The sequence below is a fragment of the Bidens hawaiensis genome, unplaced genomic scaffold (assembly GCF_021521415.1).
Source record: "Bidens hawaiensis isolate Kalapana, Puna unplaced genomic scaffold, B.hawaiensis_p1.1 tig00038673_1, whole genome shotgun sequence".
NCBI lineage: Eukaryota > Viridiplantae > Streptophyta > Magnoliopsida > Asterales > Asteraceae > Bidens > Bidens hawaiensis.
In genome coordinates, this window is record NW_027496804.1 from 138091 (window position 1) to 150119 (window position 12029).

A 12029-nucleotide genomic window follows, 5' to 3' on the forward strand; every position below is an offset into this window, starting at 1 on the left:
GCTCTAATACCAACTTGTAAGGCTCCTGTCCCGGTGCCCTACTTTGACGTTAGATTTACTCGTAAACACAGTTCTAATTATCAGAGTTAATTAAAACTTTTCGCAGGAATAGATAGCTGTCAACCATTCATTACATAAGTCTTAAATTAAAACAATATATAACATGTCTTTTAGTTCAAACATTATTAACTAAGTCTTCAGATGCCAGCTTCTTTACCTCTGTCATGTGTCCCTCTTCAAGCCAGCTGTCTCATCCTACTCACCTGCGTGCATATTAAAAGTCAGGTATGCTGAGTGAGTTCTAGTTAATCAGGCAACATACATTCATACACTTACTTTCATATGTGCATCCGAAGATACATATTATATACTTTACCTGTTACCTTTCTTTCGTACATTAATACATTCATACATACATTCTTTCATACCATCGTACTTTCGTACTTTCATACTACATGCATAACTATCCTTACCATCTTAGATTGTGACATTCCACGTCAGTTGGGGAGGAGAACTAAGCCTTCTTTATAAGGAGTTGGATGTCTTCCCCATCTGATGTATATAAAAATAAACATCTTTTTAGCATCAAATAATCTCTAAAAACTGCAACTTTTATCGTATAATATAGTTAAAATAACTACTTATCGTGTTAAAATGTATTTTCAGGTGAATCCAAGCCTCAAACGAAGAAACGAATGAAAAGCCAAAGAAAAACCAAAGAAAACAGCAAAACATGGGGCTGTGCTTCAGGAAACATGGGGCTGTGCTTTCAGGAAACATGGGGCTGTGCTTTTGAAAACACGGGGATGTGCTTTCAGGAAACACGGGGCTATGCTTTTGGAAGCACGGTGCCGTGCTCACCTTTCAGAAACGACAAAAAGAATTAGCACATGTCACTAAAATGCACGGGGACGTGCCTCAGGAAGCACGGGGTCGTGCTTACCTTCCAGAAACGACAAAAAGAATTAGCACATGTCACTAAAAAGCACGGGGCCGTGGCCACGTCACAGAAAAGACAAAACAAATCTGGCACATGTCTTAAAAATGCACGGGGGCGTGCTCATCAAGCACGGGGCCGTGCCTCACCATCCAGAATGCCTATAAATAGTGGCTCATGTTGCACTCATTTGGTTTGCCTTGAAAAGACTTCTATCCGATTCTCTCTTATAAAAACACACACTAACACTCACATAGAAGGTTTAGTGAAGAGTTTGAAGGCTTGGAGATCATCACCATCAACCATCATCATCAACCATCATCACCATCATTAAGAAGGAAGATTCATCTACATTTGGTTAGATCATTCTAAGTTTAATCATGTATTTGGTATCATCATTCATCTTAATGTTTATCATTATAAGCAAAACTCCTTTTACCATCTAGAATCTATGAAGAAGCTTTGTTTTACTTGATAATTATACAAAACATGTGGTGTAGTCTAGTAAAGTACATGGTTATATTACAATTATCTTTTGATGAGAAATGTTTCACCATCTTAAATCATTAATTCAAATTTGGTGGTTGTCAATTATATTGGCAATCGTTCATGATCGATTCATGTTCTTGAAAGATAGAAATACTTTGATACATTATCGAAACATGGATCCTTATATTGTACTTAGAAATGATGAGATATAAGTTATGATGTATTTCTCTAAGTCTTGGTAATCTGAAAATGGCTTTGCTTAGGATATTATGCTAGTTAAAGAAATCACATGTTAATGGAATGTGTAATTATAACCTACATAAATCAACCAAGGGGAGGTTGTGTGACTAAACTACAACCACCCGAAGTTGTTAGAATTGGTATTTGAGAAATCGAAGTCAATCCTAATCTTTCTACTTTACGAAACTACTTGCCAACTTAAATTGACATCATTGAGATGGCATGACATTAGGAAAGGGTGGACTTTAAAATGCGCATGTTATCTTCTTAGTGCCAAAGATGCTCACTTAAGGTTTAAGGAGCTATCTATCATATATTGCTACGGCAAGTTTACCACATGTTTAAATATTAATTATCAATGTTAAAATTGAGTGGATTCTTGATCTTAGATGGTAACCTTCGCATAATTGAACAACTCGTTTAGAATCTCTTGTCTTGGTCACCTATATATTACATATAAATATTTGTATTTTATAAAAAGTTCAAAAATTAACCCCAAAATGATTAAAACCTCCGATTAAAATAAAACAACGATTTATCATTAGAAACATTTGTTTCCACGGATCGATACTTGGTTCTTACCAATACTATTCTACATATACGACAGGTACACTTATTTTGTGTGTGTTTAGTCTTTGTAGAAATCACTTTTATAAATTTAAAACACGATCTTGTGCAAAAGCAAATTATCCAACCTCTTATATTTTAACCGCACGCGCACGCACACATCACCATCATAACACGTTTTAGGCGCTTAATAGTAGTGAATGAGATAAAATTTCCACAATTAAGCGTGGTCTGGTGAAAGTAGCATTGGTATTATGATGGGTAACCTCCTGGAAAGTCTTCACCAGGACAATCAAAAGCAAATCCGTGAGGTGATGATAATACATCCAGCTAAATCAGAAAATATTATTATGCGACGGTAGCTAAGCTGTTACACTAGTTTTACCAAACATGTTACATACCCATGGACTTTGTTAAACTAGTCTTCTTGCTACAAACAAAGTCATGAAACTGTTTTGTTTACTATTGAAAGCCGAATTGTTTGAAAATGTCCCATCGGATCATCATATATGTTCCATCACTTCCCTATGTCTGTACCTCCTTTTGGTCCATACAAAATTAGTCAATCCTACACTCGGATCACCCATGGGGTCTGATTATAGGATCTTATGGGTTGGAACATTAAAAATGATAATAATAATAATACTTGCAACAAATGAGGTAATCAATTAATAATATTTTAGCACAAGTTGTTAATATATAGGATAAATAACTGAATATATATATTCCTAGTACAACCTAGGAATTTGAGAAGGTGCATGAACGATTGTGCAGTGGGCCATCTTATATCAATCCATAGCCAAAATGGTGGGGTAGGTCAATATTATATACTAGTTTTTAGTCCGCGTGTTATGCGGGTTTATTTAAGTTTTTGTTTTTAATCATTTTGTAATTATAATTTTGTAATTATTTTTCAATCGAGTTTTGTTTATGTTAATTATATTTATTGACATTTGGTGTCTTTCAATTTAGATTAATATGTTTATGGATATAAAACATCTTACCCTCATCAATGGCTTTTTGAAAGAACCTATCTGCATTTGAGTCATTTTTTCATTTAGTAATGCACCAACACATCTACCATAACTTTATGCAAAAGTGAAAAATACATTCATTCAGTTATTTTGAGAAAGTTCTACACAATGTGCACACGTGTATTACTAATCTCAACCATCTATATAATAGGACACAAAGTACATAATCGGTTGACTCATGTGTATAAAGTTATTTTGCTCTCGCAAAAGTGCCTGCTCAAGACATGTACAGATTCTTAGGAAGCAATACATACTTCAAAAATCCAAATGAAGATATAAAATCAAGAATCGTTCTTTAACCCTACTTAATAATTGTTCTTGACTCTTTTTGTAGTCATAATGCAGCAAACTTATAAATGATATTTTCGTCTTGTAAACGTGAATGACATGTTCTTGTCAGAAGGTGTCAGGGCAAACTAAACAAACACGAACATGAACATGGATTGTTGTTTTTCTCCTCTCTAGTTCTTTCAACACTCTTGAGGTCTTATTTAAACTTTTGAATCTTCGTCTAATATTCTTCTTGAGTTCCAACTAACCCGCAATTGACTCGATGACGGTTTCAACCGCTAGTATTTCTTTAGTTTTTCGTAATGCTTTCTTTTCAGCAAAGCATTTTAGTAAATGGTTGACTTTTGAATGGCCAACGCTTTGGTAATGTGGTTGAACTGAAGGCAGGCCCATTCGAGCTTTGTATTAACAACGGATATAAAGTGAATGGCGAATATACGTGACATGCTAGACGATAGAGGATATAAGTGACATGCTAGACGATAGAAGGTTATCATTCAACCACATTCGGTGGATGATTGGTTTGATTCTGTTTGAGGAACCATTAGGAGTTTGAGTTTGAGATTGGGTTTTAATCTGCGATTTCAACATACAAAAACAACTTCATGATTAATATTCTTTTCAAAACCCGAACCCAAAACATTATTCGTAACAAAATTAACCTAACCATAATAACAAAACCTAATAAAAAAACTAATGGTTTGGATTAATGTTTTTTTAAACAAATTTTCCGAGTCGGTTTTGTTATCAACAAAACCAAAAAAATTACCACTTATTGGAACCGAAGTTGAAGCCGAGTAAACTCTTTTCTGCAAAAGGCCAAATCAGTTACCATCGTTAAACAATGACCACATGTGCACGCTTAACAATGAAATTCGGAAAACAACATGCTATATGCAACCATTACTCTACCCATAATCTATATAAAAGACATAACATCAACGCAAATACTTAGTCTCAAGACCAGTTAGCTTTCAACCCGAAAGCTAGAGCACCAAATTAATCGATACAGACGAAAATTGCCAAAAAAGGATAAGATATCAATAAACCTCGTAAATTATTAATAGATAGTGGACAAACACAAACTAAAGTAGTATTTTGAAATAAATAGCAGAACTCACAAAGCCACACTAACAGTTGACACACATATATACATAGATAAAGCCAAATATACACCACCAAAAATCCTCATTCAAGCAAAATACATATCTGCTATATAATCTACATTCTGCAATCTTTCAAGAAGGTAACATGTTGGTGTCAACTATATTCTTGATCTTCTTAGTTCTTCTGCAGAAACAAACCTACAATCCATAACCATGATCCTTATGTTCAATATTTGAAGGAGAACTTAAAAATGTCCGCTCATGCCAAAATTACTCTTCACCTGACCCGACCAAACCAGCCCATTTTAGTACCCAACACAAACGCGAAGGAATGTTACTCACTTTGACAGTTTCAACCGTTGCATAAGTAACGAAAAGTGAACGTATTGATAAGCTTGGAGTTCGGTTTTTTCAACTTGTCCACCACCAAACTCACATAGACAGTATGCAACCATGCCAACTTCAAATCTCAAGTTCAAAGCAATATACTTGAGTGGTTCTCTATTTTAATATCAGGCCCGTTTAACCAAAAAAACTCGTTATGAAGCTTCCTAATAGTTGCTTATCTAACTTGTTCCCTGGACCTTTGTATTTTCTTATCCTTCTAATCAACAATGAAGAGGTTCTTGAATTTTGGGCACAAATTTTAGTGCATGGTAATTACCTTTGCATCTTAACCTCTGCATGCATAAAATAAATTTAAAAGATTTATTTTAAGTCAAAAAGAAACTCAGTAGTGAGATGATATTTCGAAAGTAGGGTTATTCAAAAATCTATGTGGCTTGCTTAAAGCTCGCTCAAAATTGGCTCGTTTTTTACTAACCGAGCCTGCTCGGTTGTAGTTGAGCTTAGCCCAAGAAATGGTAAGTTGGGCTCATTAGACTTGTTTAGCTGGGTCATTAGCTTGCTTGCCAACTCGTTTAAAATAAAACCCAAGTTTTAATATATATAACTTGTAACCAAAAGTATAACCCAAAATTTTAATATAAATAAATTGTAAGTTTATGGTTTATTAATTATGCAAGTTAAAAATAATACACATATCTTTATGTATATATATAAAATAAAATTTTCTTAAATAAATAACATCATTATACCTTGTGCAATAGGTTGTACCTGCACCCGATCAACATGATATTTATTATCCGTCATTATTGTTATTTACATTGTTGAAATGCTCATACTGCCTGTTACCAAACTCCTTTATCATCTTTCTACACAAATAGAAACAAATTCTAGATCAAACCCTAGATCTTAAAAACATAACTTTAAACTACAATGCGGATAATATTTATAATTTACCTCACTAACCACTTGTTAAACCTTGCAGCGTTATTAATTAGTTGGCTCACCATCTCCATATCTACATAACAAAAATATCATACAAAATTAAGTTAATATGCAATTAATCACCTGCTAGGTACTAATAAATCTATTTGAATATGTAATCTAAATTAGTCAAACATTTCCTACATACAGTAAAAAAGAAATGAATAAACATGAAACCTTACATAGCGAGGTAGAAAGAAAGCATAAGTCTCCTTATTTAACTTCTCTACGTACTCATCGTCATCGGCATCACAATCATCATGCATATTAATTCAATCCAATTATTACAATAATAACAAATTCATACAGTTAAAGCACTGGATCAACTGCTTTAAACACAGTCTTTTCATATCCTTCAAACATTAAAAATCAATTTAAAATTTTAAACCTAACTTTCAAATTATAATTCACATTAGCGAAACCTTCAGCCGTTCCGGTTTGTGTCCAAAGAATGTTGTAACCTCCTTCTTACCATCATCAACCTCTGGCACCACTTGTCTCTTCGACACAACGATCTTCGGCGGTTCCAATTGCTTACCGGACTTAGACCTCTTCAACAACAAAAGAACGAAATACATCCCGATTGCTTAAATATGTATTCGTCACGTGAACGTATCCTATCAGCCAAAGCCAAACAAATATCAGTCTCTTCCTATGTTCCAAATTAATACTCTTTTTTCATTTTACAAATAGTATAACAATCTCGTTTACTTTCTCTTTGTTTTATATGCTATATTATAACCTCTTCATAAATTTCAACCAAGTAACTCTTCAACTAAACAATACCAATTGTTAAAGTTTTATATTGTATATTAAACATGTAATTGCTAACAAACCAATACTTGCTCAAACTAATATTCACATATAAATTACTATCCAAAATCAACTTCTAAATCCACAATTTAATTCAGCAACCGTTTTGACCCGAACCTATTACTCAAAACCCGTTCTGACCCAAGCCTACTTTGCTTAGAATCCGTTTTAAACCAAACCCATTTTTGGTCATAACCAGTTTTGATGGAGCATAATTTGCTCAGAACCCGAACATACTTTGGTCAGTAATATGTTTTAACCCGAAACAAACAGGAGCAATCTAAATTAAGCATTTAATCAAACACATGGCGTGCATGATTGAATCAATACGAATTTTAATTGTATGATAAGGTTTCAAGTCGCTTACAATCGATCACACGCGAAGAAGCCTATGCTATGGTTAGGTATTGTTAAGGCTCGCCAATAAGTAGATTTGGGTTTCCGGAAATAATGACGGGCGGGTTTGGAATAAACGAAAAGAGCAAAGACATACTTGGTGGATTTGGGTTCTAGGGTTTGTGATGAGAGATTGAGACGGTGGCAGTAGCGGATTCGATTAAGGAATGGCAGCGAAAACATTACGAAAAAGGAATGTTTGTTTGAGGAAAAGCTGAAAGAGAAACAAATGTTATGACCCGCGAATTTTATAATTAAACCTGGTAGTTTTAAAAGGGGTGGAGAGCGATGTGAGAGCGACACGTAGGATTTATGGTAGACAGTTATACAGATTGTTAGATTAAGCTTGTACGATAAGTTGATAGCATTCTAATATTTTATTTGGCCATATATAGATTGTGATACATGCAATGCATATAATCCTTGTGATTTGGCAAATAATGCGAATTTAGTCCAAAAAGTTTATTTTTTACATATAGACCTTCCACGTTTCCCAGTTTTTGCCAAATACATCCAAAATTTCTAACTCTGTTAAATTTAATCGTTAAGTCAGGAGTAGACATGTCTTTTCACCCTTTCTTTATTATAATACTTATTTTAGTGAACTGTGGTTTTCGTCCCTCTAGTTTATCCAAATCTGCAGTTTTAGTCCATTACTTTCAAATTTACAATTTTCTTCCCTATGGTTTCATTTCATTTGAAATTAAAGCCGAATTCCATAATATCGTAAAGTCTGGTCGTTAAACCCATCAGTGTGCCCTTCACGTGATGGGCAGTTTTGTTCCTTGTTTTTTTTGCCTTTTTCCCCAAATACACCACAGCACCTTACGTGAGGAGGCTTGCGAATTAGGATTGAAGTTTATTTAGGGAGAGAAACGACAAAACTAGTTGTCAGGGGCACACAAATGGATAACGGCCAAAATTAACAAGAATAATAAATTCGGGTTTGATTGCAAGTTAAATGAAACTACAAATACGACAATTGCAAACTTGAAACTATTGGACTAAAACCACATATTTGGATAAACCACAAGGATGAAAACCACAGTTCACTAAAGTAAATATTATAATAAATAAAGGGTGAAAAGACATGTCTACCCATAACTTAACGATTAAATTTAATGGAGTTAGTGATTTGGATGTAATTGGCAAGAACTGAGAAACGTGAAGGGTTCATATGCAAAAAATAAACTTTTTGTACTAAATTCGCATTATTTGCCAAACCACAAGGACGAAAATGGCACATTACTCCATCTTTTATTCTACTGCAATTTGCAATTACACATAAAATTATGGCCACTCTTAATCAGAATTTCTTGCTTATGGCTATGTGGTAACCGGCCCCAACAATATTTTTTTTATTTTGAAAAATTATGTGATATGATGTTACTGATTCATTAATTAATGAAACTCATCTAGAATGTGATACTTGTTGGAAGTTTAAGTGTGTGAATGAAGGAAGTGGTAAAGGTTTGTCCCACATCGGTTTGGAAACAAAATAATGAATGGTTTATAAGGTAGTGACCTTACACCCATTTGAATTCTTTATGACATGTTTTACCACAAGTCCTACGTGCGCGCAGGGGGGTGCAAATTTGGGTTTCTAGACTAGAAATCCATCGAACTCGTGTGTGCCCGCACATCCCGCGGACACGAATGAATGCAACTCTGAAAACCCGAGCCCGCGTGAGATGATTTTTTGAATTCGTTTTTGAAATTCAAATCGGTTGGTCTGGTCAATACCATTAATGATTATGATTATTACTATTCAGTTTTCTATTATGTACTAATGGTGGTCATTATAGGAATATTATTATTCTTTAATAGTCTTGAATGGCTATAAATCAGAATTGATTATCTGTTATGAGTTTTGGTTATAAATACCATGACCATTCTTCATTTGTAGACACACCAAAATCAAACACACTTCTTCTTCTACTTCTCTACAGCAGTATTATTTCTGATTGCATTTCAGGAAAGTGTCCGAGTCCGGCAGAGCACCGATTCTGTTTCGAACCGGAGTACCCTGGGAACAGACCGAGAATCTGTTTAAGGGAATTGTGTTAAACACAAGCCCGGTTTTCTGTTTAGTTTATTTTCGGTTAATTTTCTGGAATTTATAATACAAGTTCTCCAACAAACTTAAACAGATTACTTATTATTATTCTTGTATTTTGCATTTCAGAATGGAATTCCAACCCATGAGCGCTGCTGTTTTTGCCATCGTGACTAACGCCGTTGCTGTCACAACCGGTTTGGTTGCTCTGTTGCCGACTGCTGTCACGTCTCATGCTGAGAAACCGGAGAAGTTCACCGGTGTGAATTTCAAACAGTGGCAACAAAAGATGTTCTTTTATTTGACCACTTTGAACCTCGCGAGGTTCTTGACTGAAACCGTTCCTCATGTTGATGAAGAGGCAACGGATGCGCTGTTGTTAAGCGCGGTTCAGGCTTCGAATCATTCGGATTTCTTGTGCCGGAACTATTTCTTGAATGGCATGGTTGATGCACTTTATAATGTGTATTGTAAGCCCAAGACTGCCAAAGATTTATGGGAGTCGTTGGACCCAAAATATAAAACCGAAGATGCCAGTACTAAGAAATTCGTGGTGGCTAAGTTCTTGGACTTTAAAATGATAGACTCGAAAACTGTTATGAGTCAAGTCCAAGATTTACAAGTTATTCTTCATGATATTCATGCGGAAGGGATGTCGCTTAGTGAGACATTCCAAATTGCTTGTATTATTGAGAAGCTACCACCAAGTTGGGTCGATTTCAAGAAATATCTCAAGCATAAGAGAAAGGAGATGACCATTGAAGATCTTGTTGTTCGTCTTCGTATTGAAGAAGATAACAAAATTGTTCTAAAAAGAATTGAGGGTCCCGGAACAACAAAGGCCAATGTTGTTGAACATGGCCAATCTTCAAAGGGTAAAAATGGTGGAAAGAAAAATCATGGGAAAGGCTTCAACCTTGGTCCTAAGGGGGGAGTTGGGAAGAAAAAGAAGTTTCAAGGAACTTGTTATAATTGTGGGAAGCAAGGCCATAGGGCCAATGAGTGCAAGCTTCCAAAGAAAGAAAATGCTCGACAAGTTAACATGGTTCGTGAGGTTGAGAACTTTGTTGCGGTGGTCACGGACCTCTCGATAATGGTCACCGAAGTTAACTTGGTTGGGCAAAATAACAAAGATTGGTGGGTCGATACGAGGGCTACCCGTCATGTGTGCTTTGACAAAAGTCTCTTTAGCACCTTCAAAGAGGTGACTAATGGAGAAAAGGTGTTTATGGGAAACTCCGCTACGGCCGAAGTCAAAGTTGAGGGGAATGTGGTGTTGAAGATGACTTCAGGAAATGAACTTACTTTGTCAAATGTGTTGTATGTTCCCGAAATTCGTAAGAACCTTGTGTCGGGGTGGCAGTTGAACTAATTTGGGTTCAAAATGGTGATTGAGTCTGATAAGGTCGTGTTGACCAAAAATGGTGTGTATGTTGGTAAGGGCTATGCCCTTAATGGCATGTTCAAGTTGAATGTAACCGTGTTTAACAAAATGAATGAGAATGCTACTAGTTCTGCTTATATGCTTGAGTCTTCTAATGTTTGGCATGGTAGACTAGGTCATGTTAATTTTAATTCCATTCGACGTTTTGATTAAACTTAAATGCATACCAACATTCGATAAAGACTCAAATAATAAATGTGAAACTTGCGTCGAAGCAAAACAAACGAGATCGTCATTCAAAAAGATTGAACGATTTACCGAACCCCTCGAGATGATTCACACCGATGTGTGTAATCTAAAAGCAATTCCTACTCGTGGTGGGAACAAGTACTTCATCACGTTCATTGATGATAGTACAAGATATTGCTATGTTTACTTACTTAAGAGTAAGGACGATGCTATTGATAAGTTTATCTTATTTAAAGCCGAAGTTGAGAATCAACTAAATTGATATAATGCTAAATATTTATGTTTCCCATGTATATTTTAATTAATATTTTAATAGTTTTTGTTCGTTTTTAGTCGAGATTTGTATACTACTAACGTTTTTATGTTTCGTAGGTTCCTGGATTATATCATGATTAAAAAGGGCGAAAAACGAGCTACAACGAGCCGAAACGGAGATCCGGAACGCATCAGAAAGGAACCGGACAGAGAACCGGTCAGACCGGGCCGGTCTGACCAGCCCCCTTGGTGGAGCACGCGGCGCTGCGCCTAGGGGAAAGGCAAAAAGGCCTAGGCGCGGCGCCTAGGCACAACTGGGCTAAAATTATTTCGTTTTTGCTTATTGTCGGGCCTTGTTTTCGCTATTTAAACACCTTTAACTTAAACCTGAAAAAACCTGAAGCCACCGGACTATTTTGGAGAGTTCTTGGAGCTATTTTATGAGTTTGTTGGTAATTTTGAAGGCACGAGAACAGCTGGTGAAGAGCTTTACGTTCAAGATCGAAAACTACGGGTTTTATCGCCTTTAATCTTTCGTTTCTCATTATTTCACCGTGTTTTCAGTTTTATTTGCTTTGTTTGATTTAGACTATATGATGCTAGGCTAAACTTCATAAACTACCTAGGTCGTGATGAACCTTTGTTCGGTTTGATTTTGATTGGGATTTCTTTTCGTTATGGATTTTATGTTCTAAGTAAAGTGTTGAGATTGAATTAATTGATGCGTATGATTGATTGGTTTTATTTACTCGTATTTATTGTTTCACATTACCCTTGGTGATTGTTTCATAGGATAGGGTTTTGTTAGGTCATTTACTGTGTGTTCTTGACTAGTTTATGATTGATATGCATTAAAATCATAGAAACAATAAAATCAATTAAA

At 35.4% G+C, this 12029-nt stretch overlaps 1 protein-coding gene across 1 annotated transcript; it reads left to right on the forward strand.

Moving 5' to 3' along the window:
* Positions 1 to 9388: 9388 nt before the first annotated feature.
* Positions 9389 to 10105, forward strand: LOC143590584 (uncharacterized; the record flags this gene model as incomplete). Its single annotated transcript, XM_077071020.1, has 1 exon — positions 9389 to 10105. A coding segment is annotated over exon 1 (717 nt), but the record flags the coding sequence as incomplete, so codon positions are not given.
* Between the last annotated feature and the right edge of the window lie 1924 nt (positions 10106 to 12029).